This window comes from Adiantum capillus-veneris, chromosome 9, assembly GCF_014529385.1.
Source record: "Adiantum capillus-veneris isolate H3 chromosome 9, ASM1452938v2, whole genome shotgun sequence".
NCBI classification, from domain to species: Eukaryota; Viridiplantae; Streptophyta; class Polypodiopsida; order Polypodiales; family Pteridaceae; genus Adiantum; species Adiantum capillus-veneris.
The window spans coordinates 7,732,664-7,753,841 of record NC_140939.1 but is presented as its reverse complement, the minus strand read 5'-3'; the positions used below and the strand labels follow the sequence as shown (position 1 = coordinate 7,753,841).

Here is a 21,178-nt window from a genome sequence, read left to right as displayed (position 1 = left end):
AAATTAAAGATTATAGAGCTTCCCTTTCTTACCTTTAAAAGAGCGTTGCTTTAATATCTCCCAAGCACTCTGGAAACTCTCCCAAGATTTGCATGGCGGCGTGTACACGGTTCTCCAAGGCTCTTAAGAACCACACGGGATTCTGCAAGGCAATCAAATGCATAGTTAAATAAATAGTAGCAAAATTGTATTACACAGCACCAACCTTGCTCCAATGTATAATATCCCCCAAGCACCAACACGGCGGCGTGCCTAGGATGTTGCGATTCAATAAAACTCAAGTAGGCTCTCCAATTAAGCGCAAAGACGGAAACATCATGGGCAAAATTGTTTTAGTAGAGCTTCAATTCTATACCTCAAAGCCTTCAAGCTCTTAGGTGGAATCTCCCCCAACGATCGCTCGCCGACGTCCGCATTATTTGGCAAGGCCTTTGTCGGGCAAGAGGGCTCACAGAACTAACTCAAAACTATGAAATTGACCTTCTCAGAGCTGCAAAATTAAATGTGACATCCATTTTCAAGGGTCGACTCATTTTGTCTAACTGAGCTTAAGTGGATTTTTTCAGATGTTGTTGGATTTTTTGAAAGCAGGATTGTATATTATAACAACCACAAGCATATTATAGCAACCATGAGTAGTTTTTAAAATGGATCTCAAAATTATTTATCATATAATTACTTGTATAACGACCACGAGCAGTACTGGTGGCAGTTTAATAAAGTCATTATGTATGATTGTGTCGTCACATTAAAATCGGTTTGTGGAAAATAAAAGCCAAGATATTGGCTTTTCATCATTAGCAATGAGCTAAATATGAACTAAATTGATTTTCTCTAGGCTTACAGTCAAAAATTGCTAGACACATAACCATTTACGGACCATAGCTTGGCCACAAACTTGTTCTTCTTTTTGAGGACAGTTAATAAGCACTTCCAACTACCTCTGTGAAGAAAAATTTTGAAATAAATACTGCATTTAGCTTGCATCCATTAAGTCTAATGGTAGAATAGGTGAAGGTAGAGACTATTGAAACTCAAAATGGTGAAGATGTCTTTCTTCTTGATCATGACCAACGTCAATTCTATAAGGTTCGCTTGGCATTCAAAATAAATGCAAACAAAGACTATTTTGCACATGAAAATGGAGTTAAGACTGCACAAGTGATAGTGGATTTGGAAGCTGGAGATGGCTTGCATGTTGTCTCTAGTGTGGTTGACATCATACGAGCAATGCCTCTGCAGAGCAATTTGTGCAGTGCATTAAAGTAAACAAAGGATATCGTTCAGGTACAAGAGCTACCTATGAATTATGATGGTTACATTGCATTTGGGTTACCATCATGTGGTTCTGCCAATGGAATGATGGGGATGGATCAGAGGCATGATAGCCATATGTGGAGAGAATATGTTACATGTAGTAGTGACATCTTTCTTGGAGTCGTTAGGTTCAGCCGCGATGCTCACGCCACTTGTGTTGTGTGAACATTGAATGTCCTTACTATTTGAGGACAAGATTATATAATGAGGTTCATTGGTGAGGATGGATTTCAAAGTCCTCTCCAAGAGGTATGATCAGACTTGACTATGGATCCTTAACTTGTAATCATTGTTCTCAACTGCCATAATGTGTGGCCACATATCCAACACTCATTTATTATTGTATGCCAGGAGATCAGCACAAGTGGACTCGTTGTGCAATACATTTGGGTGAACATAAGCATCCATGTCCAGAATGAAGGTGCAGATCCAATGAGGAAAAGATGAGCTCAATACTACAAAATCATGCTTCTTTCACTACAAGAGGCTCTTCACATTAGCGACGCTCACACAGCGACGCTAAAAAAAAAAATTCCCGGCGTCGCTATGAGCGTCGCTATAAGCGTCGCTATGAGCGTCGCAAATCTCTTTGTAAATTTGCGACGCTCATAGCGACGCTTATAGCGACGCTCATAGCGACGCCAGCTGGGGTAAAAAAAATAACCGAGCGCGCCCAAAAACTCAGATCTCAGATCTGAGTTTTTCGACGCCCTCAAGCAAAGAGCAGGTAACGCTCTCCCTCACTCTCTCTCTCTCTCTCTCTCTCTCTCTCTCTCTCTCTCTCTTTTACACACACACACACACACACACACACACACACGAGGAGAGGAAGGAGAGACAGGTATGCTCCTTCCCTCTCCTCATTCTCATGTTCCCTTCCTCTCTTTCTCTCTCCCTCGCTCTCTCTCTCACACACACACACATACACACACACATATAGTGTTTTTGAGAGAGAGAGAGAGAGAGAGAGAGAGAGAGAGAGAGTGCAAAAACGCACACACATACATAAACAAAGAATGCACACACACATTGAGAGAGAAAAAGAGAGAGAGAGCATGCATAAACAAAAAACGCACGCATTGAGAGAGGAAAAGAGAGAGAGAACATGCATAAACAAAAAACGCACACATTGAGAGAGGAAAAGAGAAAGAAAACATGCATACGATCCAAAAAAACGCACACACATTGAGAGAGAAAGAAAGAGAAACTAAGGGAGCGTCGTAGGAAATAATTAAAATTAAAAGACCTAAAGATCTAGCCGACGAGGAGTTGAACTGAAGACCTATTATTCAAGAGAGAAATGGCATAATCAATCTATCATACTTGGCATGGGTGATAGAAAGGTTATACCATTTATCTCTTTTTATTGGCACACACATCCACACACGCGCACACACACAGGAAGAAGAGAGTTATAACGTCGTAGGAAACTATTTTAAAAGACGTTAAAGATTAGGTTATATGTAGACTTACATTAAATTAGATTTAGGTTTATTTTTAACTAGATTTACATTTATTTAAGCTAGATTTAGATTTATGTTATATTAGATTAGATGCGGGTCTCCATAGACTGCGATGCCTGCATGAAGCGGGTGAAGAAAGCCCTCAATGGAATATAGGGTATTGCTGCCTTCACTCATAGTGGGCTCCGTCGATCCAAAAGTACTGGTGAAATGTCTTCAGAAGATAGGGAAGAAGGTGGATCTTCAGGGCGGCAAGAGTCACTACATCCCCGACACAATGACCATCTAGACAACCTCTAGTCATTAGACTTACGTTAAATTAGATTTAGCTTTATTTTTAGTTAGATTTACGTTTATTTAGATTTACGCTTATTTACGTTAGATCGAGTCCACGCAAGAATTACTTACGGTTTAGGGTTTAGAGTTAGACGAACAGTGAAAAGATCTACTGTGAAAAGATGTTAAGATGAAGTGAAGTGCTACAGCTAGAGAAGAGGCAAAGGGATTTTGTCCACTACATGCAGTATCATGTAGACGTGGGTGTCTAGATTTCTTGTACCCACAAATATAGGTATTGACCAATAAAGACGAGATTATAACCCGGTGGTTCTGATCTCCGTGCACCTCTAGACCGAGGTGTGCGGGGATTGGACATGACTAGAGAATGTGAGGTAAAGAGAGAGAGAGAGAGAGAGAGAGAGAGAGAGAGAGAGAGAGAGAGAGAGAGATAAGACGAAGAATGCCAATAGAATATTAAATTTGTTGTCTAGGTTATAAGTTTTTTATCCTCATTATGAGTAGCGACGAGGATGTGGGACCGTCCAACCGAAACACCTATCTCTCAACGAGGGTCTTATGTCCTTGTAATCAATGCAAGCATGCTGTGCGACGGACAAGACGTGTTTCTTTGCAGCACGTTCGAGAATTTGGCGAGTTCGATCCATCTATTATAGATCGAGTTGTTGCCAATTATAACTCGTAGGACTCTGACGCTGGCCAACAAGCAGCAATCTTGCAACCCAATAGACGTGTTCGCAGGCGCTTTGGTCAAGCAGCATATGTGAGGCCACAAGATGTAGCCTCTGACAGCTCGGGGGATGATCATGCAGAGCACATTCCCAACGAGGCAATGTTTGAGCCCGAGATTGATGAAATGATCGAGACGATCATGGATTCAGAAAGGCTTATCTATGATGATATGAAAAGTGAAGCCGATACATCATTGTATAATGGAGCACGTATGTCTAGATTGAAAGCACTCCTGGTTCTTCTCAACATGCAGGCAAAGTTTGGATGGAGTGACACTAGCGTCACAACGCTTTTCAGGTGATCTATTACAATTAGTTTACTTTAATAGAACTCATGGTGTATAATGATCTGATAGATTTTTACACGACTGTATCATATTTTTATGTTGTGTAGATTGCTGAAAGAGCACATTCTACCAGCTGACAATGTGATGCCAGATTCCCGAGATGAAGCAAGAAAGATTTTGCGAAACTTGGGGATGGATTACAATTCTATCCACGCTTGTCCTAATGACTGCATTCTTTTCAGAGGGGAATACACAGACATGGAGAAGTGTCCGAAATGTGATTCCGAAAGATATCGAGTAGATCTCCACGGGACAAAAATTCCACAAAAGGTTTTGCGACATTTTCCTTTGCTTCCTCGCATCAAGCATTTCTTCGAATGTAAGTCCATGGCCGCCCTAGCATCATGGCATGAGGAGAATAAATCTTCGGATGGTGTGCTACGAATTCCTGCAGATTGCGCAGCCTGGAAACATATAGATGGAACATGGTCGGATTTTGCCAGGGAAGCTCGAAATTTGCGCTTAGGCCTGGCTATGGATGGCGTAAATCCATTTGGTCAAAGATCAACATCTTACAGTGTATGGCCCGTTGTCATCGTCAACTACAACATTCCCCCGTGGTTGACTACGAAGAAGGGGCACCTATGGCTAAGCTTGATTGTGCCAGGGCGATATAAAGTGGGGAATATGGATGTGTATCTTCGTCCACTATTGGAAGAGCTACAACAATTGTGGATTGGCATAGAGGTGGTGGATATGAGCCGACACACAGGACGACGGAATGCTTTGATCAGAGGTATTCTAATGTGGACCATGCATGACTATCCCGGGCTAACAGAATGCTCAGGTGATCTATTGACACTCCTCTCTCAGACACTGTAAATCTGGTTTTTCCCCATAGTTGATCTATTATCATGTGTATACATGCAGGGCTTCAAACAAGCGGATACAGAGCATGTGTCACATGTGGACCTAGACTGAATGCACGTAGGGCACCCTCACTGAAGAAGCAAATCTACGAAGGTCATCAAGCGTATCTTCCGGAGAATCATGTGTTACGCGACGGCTTTTTGGGAAGAGAGCCACCAAGGATGTCTGCACAAGCATGGTTAGAGCAGAAGGAGATGTGCGATGACGGATTGCCTCCAGGGATGAAGAGACTATCTCTATGGTACGAGTTACCATACTGGCCTCGACTCGTGATCAATCACTTGCTCGATCCAATGCACATATTCAAGAATGTGGGTAATCTACTATGGGACCATTTGACCGGCAAGAAAGATACTTTGGGAGCCAGAGTTGACCTTAGAAATGTGGATCGTATGGAGCAATATTGGCCGCAAACAGCGTCTGATGGATCGATAAAACTTCCTAAAGCACCATGGATTTTCACAGGAGCCCAAGAACGCAAAGTAAAAGAGGCCATTCGATCTTTGCGGACCCCCACTGGCGTAATGCACTCGCTCCGAACGTGTTTTACTAAAGAAGGAAAGCTTACCGGTTTGAAGTCACACGATTGGCATAAAATGTGTCAGGTACGTTCATAGTGGACTTTAATATCATTGCATAAAATGTGGACTTTAATATCATTGCTGCACATACTTTACAGTTTATTTTACCGGTTGCCATTGAGGGATGTTTGTCTCTCGACATCCGTAACACAATCTACAAACTTGCAAAGCTGGTGCAATGGATCTCACAAAAGGAGATCGACGTAGACTCCATACCATTCGCCAAACTAAATGCTGCGGAGCTTGTGTGCATGTTTGAGAAACATTTTCCTACTACAATGCTAACCATTCAGGTGCATCTTCTTATTCACATAGTTGATGAGGTGGAAATAGCTGGCACAGTTCATTCCAGATGGATGTTCTTCTTAGAGCGTTTCATGAAAACGCTTAAGGGATATGTGCGTCAAAAGGCACGTCCGGAGGGTAGCATGGCAGAAGGTTGGTTGGTATCAGAGTCCCTAGTGTACATTGGAGAGTGGTTAGACGGATTTGATAAATCCCGGGACACGCTATGGCGAACCATAGATGATGAGCGCATATCTGGGATTGTCATGTGCAATCTCGGTGTTGAGAAGAAGATGACGGAAGATTTAGAGGCTAAAATCAACCGATTTTGCATGCTTCACAATCCAGTGATGCAAAAGTGGATTTCACAATATGAGGATGCAAAGCAAGAGCGACAAAGGGCACGAATCGAGTGGAGACGGGGAAGACGACCACCGATGCACTATCCAGCGGTTCTGGAGAGCCTACCAACCTTCATGAGCTTAAGATGGTTGCACAACCAATTGAAAAGCGCACAACAATGCGGTGACGAAGTGATTGAAGAAGAGTGGGAGTACTCTCGGGGTTGCGCGACCAAGGTAAGTTTGCAATGTACGACTAGCAAGTGACTTTATTTATAAACGTTTGAACGGCCACTCATAATCCTTGTTCGTTGTAGTATAAGTCATACACAGCAGCATGGTGTAAAGGTCGACATTTTAGGGTGGAACGAATCGACAAAAAGCGTTTTACTCAAGATTGTGGAATCATGGCAAAATTTGAACAGTCTAGTCGACGACGTTCCTCTGATGCAGATCCCGTGGTGGCGGAACTCACTTACTTCGGCACGCTGCAAGAGATTTTGAGGATCGATTACAGAGGATTTTTTGTCGACTTGTTCGACGTGCAATGGTTCAAGATAATCATGGAGGGTCGAAACGCTACTGTGCGTAGAGGAGAGTCTGGTTTTCTTGAGGTGGATTCTACTAAGAAATGGACTGACCTAAGAGACACTTTCGTACTACCCGAACATTGTGAACAAGTAAGTATATAAATAGTTAACATCCCCCTTTTACAAGTTATGTGCTTGAAAGCTCTCATGTAAGTTATGTGGCTCTGGCAGGTAGTATTTCATCCTACAAAGTCTACATCAAACTGGTGGTACGTCATAGAGTTAGCCCCTCGTAGTGCAAGGACGTATGAAGGCTACCATGTGCCAATCACAACGACATCAATGGAGGAGATCAGAGAAGATGCTCAATCAGAAGCCGCTGCGGTGGTGCCAGACGAGCATCAAGATGCTACTGCTCTATATGGGGTGCATGCAGAGGAGCTACAAAATGAAACAGAGGATATGTGTTTAAACGGAGAGCTCTATATAGATATAGGAAGTTATGCTGAGTTATGCGAGGATGAGAGAGAGATCTCTTAAAGCCACAAATATTGTATTTGAACAATTTTGCTCCGTGCTGTAAAAGCTCTAGCTCTCTAAGTAGCTTCCATGGTGTGTAACGCTCTTTTCTACTCGCGCTCACATCTTTTGATTGAAAATTCTGAGTTTTCGACTTGCCTCTTCTACCACTTGATTCATTGCGTCATTGTATTTATATGCGTCATTACGTCATTGTATTTAATGGTCTTTGCGTCATTGTCTACTCTATTCATTCAATATTAAGTTTAAATATTCGTGTGTTTAATGCAGGTATGGATGATGAGGAGTTTCTTTCTTCTTTGTCACCGCAGCAGAGACAGTGGTACGTGGAGCGTCATCGCTCTGGCGCATCATCGCGCGTTCCTACACCATCCGCATCTCCCTCTCTTTCGGAGCATTCGGCGCGCTCCGAAGCTTCGGCGTCGACGAGACGAGCGTCACACTCTTCTAGACACCGGCGCTCTAGTGGTGGCGGTGGCGGTTGTTGTGGGGATTCCGCCACCGATGCCTCCACACCGCCTCGTGTTCGACGAGGCTCTTTACCCTCCCCTTCTTTGCCCGCCCCCACACCAGCCACAGCATCGCCATCTACGCCAGGTTTTGCACGGCTGACTGTTCCTAGAAGCTACACACCTCTACCTACTCCGCCAGGAGCCACCCCACTCGACACTCCTCGCTTCGGGGCCCAGACGCCGGTGGAGACACCTGACGTCCGTACCCCCATCGACACGCCGCTAGAGACCCCTGCCGGGACACCCAGGTTCACGCGTCACCGGCCAGAGGGCTTGCCTTACTCCGTCGACATCAGCGGCGGCATCATCATGGATGATGACGGCAAGAAGGTGATCTCGCGCATGCGTGGTCTTTGCTCTCAGCTGTTTAGACACTATATACTAAACAAATGGAGTGAAGTACCAAGTGATTTAAAAAACAGAGTCATCAGCATACTTCATGATGAGTTTCCCGTTCCAACACGGGATCAGCGCTTCAATGAAGACCTGATGAAGATTCGAATGCGCGAATACTGCAAACACAAGCGTTCCGAAGTGCAAAAAGCAATCAAGAATGGGTGGAATAGGCCAGATTGGCTGGCCAAAGAAGATTGGAAGAATGCGAAGAAAGCAGCGCGCGAGAATCCCGACAAGTGGAAGCAACAAAAGGATGCAGCCAGAGCGCGAGTAGAGGCAGGGAGCTCGCACCACTTGGGGAGCGGTGGATGGGCATCATTTGAGGCCGATTTTGTAAGTCTTTTCACATTGCTCTTTATGCATGTTCGATAGTTTAGGGTTTATGAGTTTTTTAGTTCTAACATAATGAAATCTTTGTATGTTTTGACAGTGGTCGATGACAGGACGTGATCCCACACCGTACGAGCGCGAGTACGCAGGCAGGAAGGGCTTAAACGCCCTGATGGACATTCTCAGTTCTCGCAGCGGCATGGTTAGTATTAGGGTTTACTCTTTTTTATTTTTTGTATTGTTTTATAAATGTCGTTATATGTTTATACTTACTGAAAACTGTCTTATTGTCTTTTTTTGCAGAATCCGACAGATACGCCGCTTGGACGCGATGAGACGTCTGATTAAACGACGTCAGTTTAGCCGTAGCTAGATAGCATTAGTTTAGGGTTTCTCATAGCTTATGTATCATGAGACGGATTTTATACGTCTTTTTGAACCATGTATATTATTACATTTGTCACCGCAATTCCTTTTGCCAATCAATTCTTTATGCCTATGATGTTGTACAATTGTCATTATTACATTTGCCAATCAATTCAGTTTGTCTATGATGTGTACAATTGTCAATTTTGCAAACAATGCGTCTTGTGGGTGACTATTTTGGGTCTATTATTTACCTTTGCACTTTTTTTAAAAAGTGAATCAAGTACAATATGGTTGATGGGTGGCAGGCATTCAATGCTCTGCCACCAAAAAAATATTCTCTCAGGCGTCGCTATAAGCGTCGCTATTTATGGCTCTGTAGCGTCGCTATATGCGTCGCTATACTCTTCTGTGAGAGCGTCGCTATCTGCGTCGCTATAGACGTCGCTATGATCGTCGCTATATAGCGACGTCTATAGCGACGCAGATAGCGACGCCTATAGCGACGCATATAGCGACGCTCTCGTAGCGACGCTTTTAGCGACGCTTATAGCGACGCCGGGGGTTATAAAAACCCAGTGTATTTCCGTCGCTAAGAGCGTCACAAGAGCACATAACCTCTTGTAGTGTTTGGAGCCTTTTTCTACCGCCAAATACTTAGAATGTATGACTGCTTAGGATTTGATAATGGGAAAGCCTATCATGGAAAATGATAATGACAATAAGCAGTACATTGAGGGTGGTGAGTTTGCTAAATTTCTAGACGCTATCACACCCTTGTCTAATAAGCGAAGGATTAAGGGAAGCTTAGATGTGCCAAACGGTCAAAGAATATAAGTGTTGGATTTGAAGAGCAAGAGAAATATCCGCGCTTACATGAATCATGATGTTCTCTTTGTTGGGCAACTTGGGAATGGCCATCAGCCACATGTGTTCAAGATATCCACAATTGGGCCAAGCAGCAGTGGAGTTGATCTTGTGAATCAAATGCGTCCATGTAAAAATTTGTAGCACATGTGGGTCCACTTTGATCATGTGCGAACTTATGAAAATTGCAACATGTGAATTTATTGTGGAGAATAAGTTTCACATATAGAGTTTTGGAAAATTCTTACTAAGGTGGTTCATGAGCAAGGATATGATAAGGTTGAGTTTAGAGGTTTCATGGCGATGAAGCAATTGTAAGTTGGAAAGTTGGATAGCAGTCATAATTATTTACTTTGGAGGTCCTAAGAAGATTATTCCATCCAAGGAAATATGATACATTTTTCATTGGAAGCAGTCCATCATGATCTGACATACTATGAGGTGCATTAGACCCTCCTCCCAAGAAGAACACAAGATTTTATGCCACAAATGGCATAATGCAACATTAGACAACCAAGCACAGATTTGCAAGGGTGAGCTTCGCCATTATTAGAGAGTTGGGCATGCTATTGAAGGAGATGTTTCTTGTTTGGAAACATGGCTGGCATGGTGGGATGTTAGAGTTTCACATTGGGGAGGAATATTTGTAATGAAAGATGACTCTTGCATTTTTGTCCCGAACACCAATTTTTTTGAAACCAAACATGCTAGCATGGAGAGTCGAGACAGCCTTTGGTTACAAAGAGAATATTAGTCTATATGAGGCTTCTAGGGAAGATATGGCAATGGCCGTGCTAGAGTGTTAAGTACAACGCATACCTTAAAGGTGCAAATACAAGCAATGGCCCGGGTATGCAAGACCTTGCTCATATATTGTTAAATCAATCGTCTATTGCCTCGGCTGCTAAAAATTGGTAGATCTCACTCACTTCTTGATGGCAGAAATGGATTTGCAAAGTCTAGAGTGGTCAAAGGAAAGGTCGATTTTAAAAAATTTCATACCTTCCTCTTCGAGTACAAGTGGTTTGCGAATGTATCTAGACATCATGAGAATGGGCTCTATATGGTGGACTCTAGTATGCATCACACGGTGAGGTATGACAACTTAGTTTTGCCACCAAATTGTGAGCATATGAGTAATTACCTTCTTTACCCTTATTTGCTTGTAACATAATACCAATGTCACTCACTTTGAAGTTCTCTTCTATAGATCATCTATATCTCATAAATCCATCAACTAATACTTTGGTTTGTAGTTCCCATAACAACTCAGGAGAGAACCATTTTTGCTAGTAATGAAGTAGAGACCATCTTTGACCCTCTCTCATCCACTACTTTGGATGAGGGGGAGAGAGAGGAGAGAGAGAGATCGATGATTCAAGTCCAACTGTTGCCACTCTTAGTGAGGATGATTGCCATGATGACAATGACGAGATGGAAGATGATGAACTCGAAGAGGACGAAGCCAGCACATCCACAAATATTGATAATTCAATTTCTCTCTTTATTGATTTAGGAGCCATGGATTTAGATTTGAATCAAGCTACTTATAGAGATCTTTTGGAAGATAATTCATAAAATCTTTGTATATTTTATTCTATGAAAGGTTTTGTCGTGTCGCCCATTCATCACTCTCTCTCTCTCTCTCTCTCTCTCTCTCTCTCTCTCTCTCTCTCTCTCTTGGGAGATGCTTGACAAAAGCGGACGATAATTATGCATAGAGAAGGCGGATGGCAGTTGGACGGGGTGGTTTGTAGCAGCTTGTGCACACCACGCACCTGCAATTGGATGAGGCGGACACGACATATGGTGGCATGAAGAACTTTTTTAAATGGAAAACGAGCAGCGTGTATTTCAGGATACCGGCTCTTGCGGACTAGCTAGCTCAAGCGGTACGTTTTGTTGTAGCTGAACTGGGTTCGATTCTTTTGGCTATAGACTCTGCATCCCAATGCACAACTTCGGATGATGGAATTTGTAGAGATTTCATCTAATAAGAAAGAAACCTACCATTACATGCATAAGTATTTGAGAAAGAAGTACTCAAATTTGCATATTTTGACTCCTAATTATTGTGTGATAATGCTAGAGGAAAGAACGGAGGTTATAAACTCTCTTCTTTTTCACATCCACCTTCACACATTTTCTTCCGTTGTTGTTCTGCAGAGTTATGGGTGCTAGTGGAGCTAGTGTTTTGTGTTGTATGCATTGTGTGAGTGCTTTCGATTCTTAAGTTTGCCTTAAAGAAGCGCTCCTTTATTGTACTCCTTGCTCAACACCTCTTCATGACAAGAGAGCTCCTTGCCAACACTATGTAAAGTCTTTCAAAATATGTGACAAATGCGCCATAGATGCAATTACTCGGGTGAAATGTGTGCGATGTTTAGAGAAAGAGTGCGAGCCTTTTCTATTCCGACGTGCACGATACATGTCTTACTTACATGCCAACATTAGTGGTAGAAAGCGGTTACAGGCCTTGCACAACTTGATTTATCCAAATAACCTTTGTTTCATGTTCCATTACCATTTTTTGCCAATTTTTTTCAAAATGAAAATCATTTTCTTTAAAAAAAAGTTTACATGCAAAATAGAAAGAAGTATCCAAATTTGAATATTTTAGTACCAGACCGAGTTCAGTAATATGTGCGGCAAAGGACGCAAGAATAGTCACGGTACTAATAACAATGGTAATATTTGAAGGGCAAAAAAATATCCTCCCATCCCCCTCTCTCTTCTTTGGCAGTCAGCTCATTTTACCCTCTCTCTCTCTCTCTCTCTCTCTCTCTCTCTCTCTCTCTCTCTCTCTCTCTCTCTCTCTCTCTCTGTCTCCCTCTACAAAACACGATAAAGGACCACGATAAATGTTTTCAAAGTTTCACAATGTTAGAGCTACAAAGCCCTTCATGTGACATCACCTCTAATGCGTTCTTTTCGTGAGTGTTTTTCAACTCTTTTTGGATTGTTTTAATTTGAAAATAACTTTTAGATTACATATTAAATTGTTTACAAATTTGATTAACTTTACGTGTTGCTAATATAAGAGGCTCATGAGACACAGATCTGGAGCTTCTAACCATGGAGGAAGAGCAATGCAGGAGGGTGGACAAAGAGGGTACAAAAGGTGATCAAGAAGTTAGCTTACACTAAGCATTATCGAAACTTACAAAGATCCTAATCATCCAGTTGAGAGGATGATGACCATAAGAGACAATGACGATCACTAGCATCATCGGTATTTGTTTTGTAAGATTGTCACCACGATATTTTTTGCTCACTATATTTGGTAGGTTCTCCATTTTATTGCTTAGAATCTTTCTCCATTCCTTCGCTACTTCTTTTGGCAAAAGCACACATCAACAAAACTCCTCTCCACAGAATCGAACCTAGGTGCACATGCACAATCGGATCCCTACGCTCACCATCTCGCCCACCTGATTTTGTTGATGGCCATCGACCCCTTTAGTAATAAGAAAGAAGGTTCTACAACCGCTCCCGACCCCTTGTTTAATGGCGTGACAACTGCCGCATATCTTGTGCATGTGAGAGGGACCAATGGACAGACAATGTGAGGAGAAGCTCTTCCAGCTAATCGTGCCTCTACCGTTGCTTGCGCGCGCCCCCATCCCCCGCTTTCACTCCATGTTTGTTTTCTTTAGGCAGAATCACTTTTGATTCTCATCTTCATTTCTTTTTTTGAAATGGTAGGCACACACTAGTTCCAACTTTTTACACTCATTCTTGGTACATACTGGTAGGTTCCTTATTTTATTCACATTCCTGTAGATTTCTCCGCATAGATTCCTCCCAACCATTGAGCCCCGTCTGCAGTAGTGAGCAAAATAACCAACCATGAGCGGGCTTCGAACCTTCGCCCATCTCAAACAGCAGCCTCAAGTTGTTGAGCTAACCAACCGAGCTCGACTGGCTTTCTGCCTGCGTCGGCACCTCTTTTTTTTTGAAAAAAATTCATGTCCTGGCCTGCGCTACTCAGCACAGCCCTGCCCTGTCGAAAACCTTGCCTCGCGCTCAATCATGCCGGTGGCGTCGCTGCCATGCAGTTGCACATTCAACAAAGGCCCTTCTCTTTTTTGCAACTCCACAATCGGCACCCGTTGAAGATTCGTTGGACTCCACCAGGCATCTGTCCAGATTCCAACTATCAACGATTTTTTAAAAGTCGTTGGCACATACTACTTCCAACTTTTTACACTATCTATTTAAAATGTGTACGACATACTAACCAATTTCATGACGAATAGGAACCCTTGAGGCTTGGCTTAGGAAGCTAGTGATAAAGCATAGTATATAACTGATCGGGGACTAGGAAGATTTAAAAGAGTGCAATACATATAATGGAATGGGAGACGAGGAAGTTTGGAAGTTAAGTGGCGGAGGGTCAGAAGAAGAGAGGCGGCGGAATGAGAGAGAGGGAGAGAGAGAGAGAGTCTTATTACACAGAGAGAGATTCTGAGCGAGAGAGATGAGAGAGAAGGCAGTACGCAGAGTGGCATGGAGGCGACTGCAAGTCGATATAATAAGCTGCGGCATGCAACTACGTTACCAAATTTGAATTTACAAAATGAGTAGAAGTGGGCTGCATTAACCGCCAACAAAAGTAGCGACCAAAGGCTAGATAGCGCGCGCCCCTACTCTCTCTCTCTCCTCTCTCCTCTATCTCTACCAATCAGCAGCAGGCCGAGGTCGCCACCCTCCAGTAAGGTCTCTCTCTCTCTCTCTCTCTCTCTCTCTCTCTCTCTCTCTTCTATTAATTAACACTAAGCTACTCTCGAGTTCGCGTTCGTGTTAATCTGATGTATGTGTGCTCTCCATGCAAGAGGAGCGACACAGAGAGAGAGAGAGAGAGAGAGAGAGAGAATTGATTTCTGAAGCAAAACACGTCACTACCAACATCTTTACGGTCTCTCTCTCTCTCTCTCTCTCTCTCTCTCTCTCTCTGTGTGTGTGTATGCACATACACTCAAGTATCTCTGTGTATGTATGTGTGTACATGGTATGGTGCATGGGATGGGAAAGTATTGACTTTCTAAAGTATGTAGCTTTGCAAAGCCTTGCTTAACTCTGCTTCAATAATGCCAAGATTCCCATGCGGCTTAGCTTTACGCTTCTCTTTAGGAGAAGAAGCCCCTCAGGTATGGATAATGGGATCCCCCTACACCCAAGTCATTCTTTACTACTAGAAGCAAGAAAGCAATCAATTAAATTCTCAATTTCTCATCAATATATTTTGGGCTTTCCCTAGGAGTAGAAGTAGAGTGATGACTTCATCAGTAAGGAGCTTTGCGTTTAGGTGAGTGAAAGCCTTGCGCAAGCAATGCCCCAACTATATGTTGATGATGAGGATGAGATGTCAAAAAAGTGCGAGAGAAGGGCTTTAGGCTTGCTTCTTCAATAATTTTATTTTGGCTGTTTTCCCTCACCAACAGAGAAGAATTTCATTACAAACAAAGCTAGGGGAGAGGAAGAGAGAGAGAAGCAAACCTAGGGAGGGGAGAGAGTGAGAAGAAGGAAGAGAGAGAGAGAGAGAGAGAGAGAGAGAGAGAGAGAGAGAGAGTGTGAGTGAGAGTGAGAGAGCGCTCTTTGTGGTTGTGTGTGGAGAGGAAGAGCGAGAGAAGCAAACCTAGGGGGGAGAGAGGAAGAGAGAGAAGCAAACCTGGGGGTGGGGGGGGGGGAGGCGCGGGAGAGAGAGAGAGAGTGTGTGTGTGTGTGTGTGTGAGAGAGAGAGAGAGAGAGAGAGAGAGAGAGAGCTTTGTGGTTGTGTGTGAAATAGGTGATGGATCGTTGATGGGGGTACGCTAGCCTGCAGTATTATTGACTACCTGGCAAATTAGGAAGATCCCACAGTTTAAGTACAAGAACAACAACCCACCAATGATTGCCTGTAGTGAGAATCCTGGAGATTCCTCCAAAAATGAGAAGACCCTCTTTTTTTCTAATTCCAGGAAGGAATATGTTTCCATCCTTTAAAGGGCCAATTGAAAACCAGATATTGGTCCTCCATCCTTCCTCTCCAAAGCTGACAGTTTTATATCCAGAGAACTACTTAGAGAAGGTCACAAATACAGGCTTTGTCAGTTAAAGGCGGAGCCTCCAAATAATAATAATATTGTCAAAAAATGGAGATGGGATTATGATGTCAGCAATGTGCGTATACAAAGTGGGTGCTTTAAAGCGTTAAAAGTAGGGCTACGTCATATATTAATTAATTGTTTATAATAATATGTGACCTATATAGATATATATATGAAAGAGAGAGAGAAAGAGAGATCCATTGTGTGTGTATGTGTAAGTGTATGAGAGCTTGTTTTGAGCAGGGGGAGTTGCTGCATCAGCTGGCATCGGAAAAGAGCTTGTCTTCTACTCAAAGCAAGCAGAGACTTGTTGAGCTGGGGCAGTAATAGTGGATGCTAAGCAAGCAGCGCCACAGTAATTAGAGGAACAAGGTAAGTGTAATGGTGGCAATATGGGCGGCACCTGCTGCAAGCGCAAGCTAGAATAATCCCATACGCCAGGATCATTCACATTAAGCTGTGCTCATAGGGTAGCTTCTCCATCACGTTTCTCCTTCTCTCTGCCTCCCATTTTTACAATCTGTTTTGTCACATTTTGGCTGCAGGCTCATGCAGGCATGCAGATGATGATGCCTGCTGCGCCCACCCAGCTGGCCCTTCCTCCCGCTACAACCCCTAGTAGCCTCCCCACCCCTTCTTTACCCAGCCCTCATATTGAAAACCCCCCTATCCCATCACCCACCCCTGCTGCTAGCCCCACCAAGCCTCCTTTCCCTGCTCTGATCAATACTGCTGCGCCTCATGCCCCCACTGCAGCCTCTTCACCCCCCATGGCCGGCGCCGCTGCTGCGGTTCCCCCCACCGACCCCCTCCCTGCTGCCGTGGTCGATAACCCCACCCCCCCTCCCTCTCGACCCTTCTCCCAATTTCCGCTGCTGCTCTCTAATCCTGCGCCTCCCACCTCCGCCTCCACCCATTCATGCACCAAATCCATCTCCTGCATCACTGACAATGGCCGCATCCACCAGAACATTCGATCCCATGCCTCGTTCTATGGTCTTGGCGAAGGCGCTGGCAGCTCCATTGACATGAAGATCGGCGTGAATGACGTGGATGATGAGCATCAATATGAATTTGCAGATCAAAACCACAAGGAGCACAGGGCAATCAGTAACCAAGTTCAGGCATTGAATGGTAATCGTAAATACGCCAATAATCATTACCACCTTAATGAAGCAGGTGCAGAGGATGATGAGTTCATGCACGATCCAGAGCTGATGTACGGACTGCGGCAGAACCCCAAGCGGAGCCGGCGTTTTGCAGATCAATTAGACGCGGCTAGCTCTGAAGAGGATGCTAACATGGCTATGAGGGGCAATGATGTTGATTATCATGATGCTAATCTCATTGCAGCAGAGACAAGGCCTGCTAATGTAAGTTACAAGAAAAGCATGTTCACCAAACTGCAGGAGAAGAAACCGGCAGCATGCACGGAATGCGGCAGAGAGTTCAGCTCTTGGAAAGCCTTGTTTGGACATATGAGATGTCATCCAGAGAGAGAGTGGAGGGGCATCCAACCACCTGCAGAGTATAGCAGTATGAGAGCTCCATCAAAGGGTAAATCTAACAGCAATGGGGAGAACAAAAGGTACATCGTCGTGAAGCCTCTACAAACTGCCATCAAGCATTGCTCACAGAGAAGAACAGAGCACATTAAGCACTTCAAACCTTGCAAATCTCCACCAAACGACACAGATATGGCGATCAAGCTAGCAAGTGAAGAAGATGATTCTCTGCTAGATTGCTTCAAGGACAACCATGAGCTTCAATGGAGTGCTTGCAGAACGCAGGTAATGCTAGAAGAAGAAGATGAGAGTGAAACAGAGAGCATAGAAGCCACTTACATGAACAACAAGGCTGATGGTCAGCAAGACAGCAAACCACTTCAGCTATCGACGAGCCTTCCAAGAGGCAAAAGGTCAAAGAGATCTCATTTTACGGTAAAATCTCTTCGATCGGTGCAGGATCAGTTAGCTGCTCATGAGATTTCACTTGATGAGAAGTCCCAACCTGCAAAAAAAGAGGACCTTGAGATGGCCACATGCCTGGTAATGCTAGCTTTAGCAGGATCAGATACCGAGTTAGAGAAGCAAGAAGCCGAGGCCGCAGCATTGTTAAAAGAAGAAGCTATTCTTGTGGATGCAAATGATGATGACGAAGGCAGCATCGGTAGTCAACTGAGGTTAACATGGAGCCAAAATGACGTGTGTGCGGGTGCCACCGGGCCGAGGGCGCTCGATGGTATCACCAACATTGGCAGCAGGGATGACACATTCTTGAATATAATTGGTGAAGGTGAAGGTGGCAAATATGAATGTACTGCATGCAAGAGAATCTTCAAGTCACACCAGGCTCTAGGGGGGCACAGGGCAAGCCACAAGAAAGTGAAGGGCTGTTTTGCCAAGACCACCGGTGATGCCACCGAGGCTAATTCCCCTTTATATCACAGAGAGGGCATTGCGACCTTTCTAGGCGGCACATCCATGCTTAGTCTGGCAGGGTCCTGCAGTAAGGATCAATCTGCAGCTGCCAGTTATGCACCTATAGAGCCACTAGCAGTGCCAGATCAGTTACACAGGGCAGGAAATGGCAAAGATATAATATCGAGCGGACCGGATACCAAGAATGCTGTTGTCGAGGGGTCGGGTATTATTACAAGCTCGACACTTAGTGCTGCGGAAAGCGGACACTTGCACTTGTTGCTCAATGGTATGGATGTGGCTGCTCATGCAAGCAGATCATCCAGCAAGCTGGCCCTGCACAACAATTCAAGCAAGTATCACCAGTGCTCTATATGCCAGAGAGTGTTTTCGAGTGGCCAGGCGCTGGGAGGACACAAACGGTGCCATTGGGCAGCGGACAAGACAGCAGCAGGGATAGCTGAGCGCAGCAGCCTCATTTCTCATGTCCGGCCGGACATGGTGGTTGCGGCGGGCAGCACCGGGCGGACATCTCTCTCAGCAATGGCTGCCTGTGTGGCGGCGCCGGCAGCCAAGCTTAGCTTTTTCGGAAGGTCCTTGACACCAGAGGAGGCAACTACTCATCAAGTAAAAGTGTTGGGCATTGATCTTAACCTTCCAGCCCCACATGAATATCAAGAGAGTGCAGATGATGTAATCTCCAAGCCTAATTATGACAGGAGGGCTGCATCACAGCTAGGTAGTTTGCTTTCTCTTGGGCAATGTTCAAGTGTTACCATTCATGATGCCCCCAATATTCCTGGATTTGCGGATGAGGACGCTCTTCATCGCGCCTCAGACCATGCATCTGCGGCGCTATCCGTGTCATCATCACCTTCCAGCACAACATCTAACATCCCTATCTCTGAGTCAGGGCCTTGCTAATGATACATACATCTCATCACTCATTGAACCTCTCTCTCTCTCTCTCTCTTCTCTTCTGCTCTCTGTCCATCTGATCTCTCTCTCTCTCTCTCTCTCTCTCTCACACACACACACACACACACACATACACATGATGCACGCAACAACATTTACTGTTTTCATTCTCTTTCCTCAATTCACTATATTACAATCCCCATCAAACACAATGCAAAATGTAATCTTGTACACTGTAACATTCTCTAACCTAGTAAAAGCCTGACGTTCAGCTCCTTGTAGGAACTCATTTTTTTCGCCGGCTTGCAGAAAGCCAGGCCATTCATCAAAATGTGAACTTGCAAATAAAGCCGTGTCTCCTGCGCAGGCACGCATGTACACCAATAGATGCCTCATTATTAATGTAGAAATAAAACTTTGCAATTGTCCCCTGGCTTTTTTTTTTTTTTTTTTTTTGGGTTTTGTGTTTTTTGGGCTTGAGCATTCATCGAGAGAGAGAGAGAGAGAGAGAGAAGAGAGAGAGATTTGTTGAAAAGTAATGTCATTCGAGTCACAACGATCCAAAAACACCCTAGATCCAATGTACCGAATATTATAAGTAGCTAGGATGTTAAATCCATGACACTATTATACGTCTAACAAAAAGCACCTGATCGGTCATACAGATTTATCATTTCAGTGTATATGGGCTTATCCTATTTCTGTAAAGCAGAGTTGTCTCATGTGGCATCAAGGTCTTTTGACATGAGTAAAAGCAAAGCAAATTGGGATCCATCGAGAAGCTGTTTGTTGATATTGCACTGTTGTAGTAGCTCCTATACACACCTGCAGAGGATGCTGGACGAATGGAGAGCAGAAGGTTGCATAGCAATGGAATCCGGCTAGTTGCCCGCGTGCATGATTTTCTGGAAAATTTGACAGAGTAGAATGTAATTTTGAACACCAAGTTTTTGTAACTATTGACCAAACCATACCCTTTGCGGTAGTTTTTTGTAATTTCGCTCTTTCTTTAATGTAAATCTGCTCTCGCCCAAAAAAACAAAAAAAGCAAATTGGAATTTTTGATGTTATTTGCATAAGATTCAAGATAAATGAATTCACAAGAACTTTAAGACGGCTTCCCTTTTGGGAAGAAGATCCTCTTTCCCCGGTTTTTCTCATAGTGTTCAACATCACAAGCTTCTACAGGCTCGGCACCGCGCACCTAGCTAGGTGCAGTTGGGAGCAGGAGGCTACCGGCTCCCCTACCGCGGCTAGCAACCCCCTGCCCCCAATCGCACCTAGCTAGGTGTGCGGTGCTCGCCCACAGAACCTCATGATGTTGTCATAATTCACAATGTGGGAATAATTGTCGGAAGCTATCGAAAGCTTCCTATGGAAGAGACCCTGCCCCATTTGTTCATGATCAATTGCAAATATAATATTCTCTTCAAAGGTGAACTCCTTAGACCCATCCAAGCTTACTTGAGCAATTATGTTGGGAGATTTTGGATACCTCATAGGGGTCTTTCTCTGGCCTATTTGGACTCCTGTACGCCTCTTCTTCAACTCCCCTTGCTTTGAGTTTTAGGGCTGTTGTGTCAGAAAATGCTGCTTTAATTATTGATGGAGCTCCAGTTGATGTCAAATTAATGCAAAAGTGCATGAGGTAGCAAAGGTGGAGGCGTGTCCTTATGTCCTCTTATGAACCCTGGAGAGACTTCAAACCATTGTCAATTAATTTTCCTATTGTAACTCTCTCTCATGTGGCCACTTCTCTTATGGCCACTATAGCCCCTATCCTACCTTAGGGGCTTTTGTATTTTTCCTTTTTCTTTAATTAATTTAACATTGTTTCTTCCAAAAATAAAAGTAATTCAAATCAACATCGTAGGTGACTTAGGATGGGTTGAAACTGCCCGCTCGTGCGTGAGCCACAGATTTGTTTATAAGAGGATGTGTCAAAAGCGTAATGGCTCCGAAAAACTCAAGCCTTTTT

The 21,178-nt window shown here is 43.9% G+C and overlaps 2 protein-coding genes across 4 annotated transcripts; one reads left to right on the top strand and one right to left on the bottom strand.

Annotated features, from left to right (window-relative positions):
* Nucleotides 1–12,734: 12,734 nt before the first annotated feature.
* LOC147450096 (uncharacterized) lies at nucleotides 12,735–15,795 on the bottom strand. 2 transcript variants are annotated; one of them, XM_086519426.1, is made up of 2 exons: nucleotides 15,661–15,795; nucleotides 12,735–13,914 (listed from the first exon to the last, which is right to left on the bottom strand). In XM_086519426.1, exons 1-2 carry the CDS (start codon nucleotides 15,749–15,751, stop codon nucleotides 13,757–13,759), a joined length of 249 nt encoding a protein of 82 aa, XP_086375552.1. In that variant the 5' UTR covers nucleotides 15,752–15,795; the 3' UTR covers nucleotides 12,735–13,756. The 2 variants fall into 2 exon arrangements, 1 of the variants encoding a protein (XP_086375552.1); XR_015189095.1 differs by lacking the exon at nucleotides 15,661–15,795 and adding an exon at nucleotides 14,015–14,658 and having other exon boundaries at nucleotides 13,781–13,914.
* Nucleotides 15,582–19,626, top strand: LOC147450095 (uncharacterized). Of its 2 annotated transcripts, XM_086519425.1 has the most exons (3): nucleotides 15,582–15,948; nucleotides 16,106–16,234; nucleotides 16,408–19,626. In XM_086519425.1, exon 3 carries the CDS (start codon nucleotides 16,420–16,422, stop codon nucleotides 19,204–19,206), a length of 2,787 nt encoding a protein of 928 aa, XP_086375551.1. In that variant the 5' UTR covers nucleotides 15,582–15,948; nucleotides 16,106–16,234; nucleotides 16,408–16,419; the 3' UTR covers nucleotides 19,207–19,626. The 2 variants fall into 2 exon arrangements, with proteins under 2 accessions (XP_086375551.1, XP_086375550.1); XM_086519424.1 differs by having other exon boundaries at nucleotides 15,584–15,935; nucleotides 16,106–19,626.
* The last annotated feature ends 1,552 nt before the right edge of the window (nucleotides 19,627–21,178 follow it).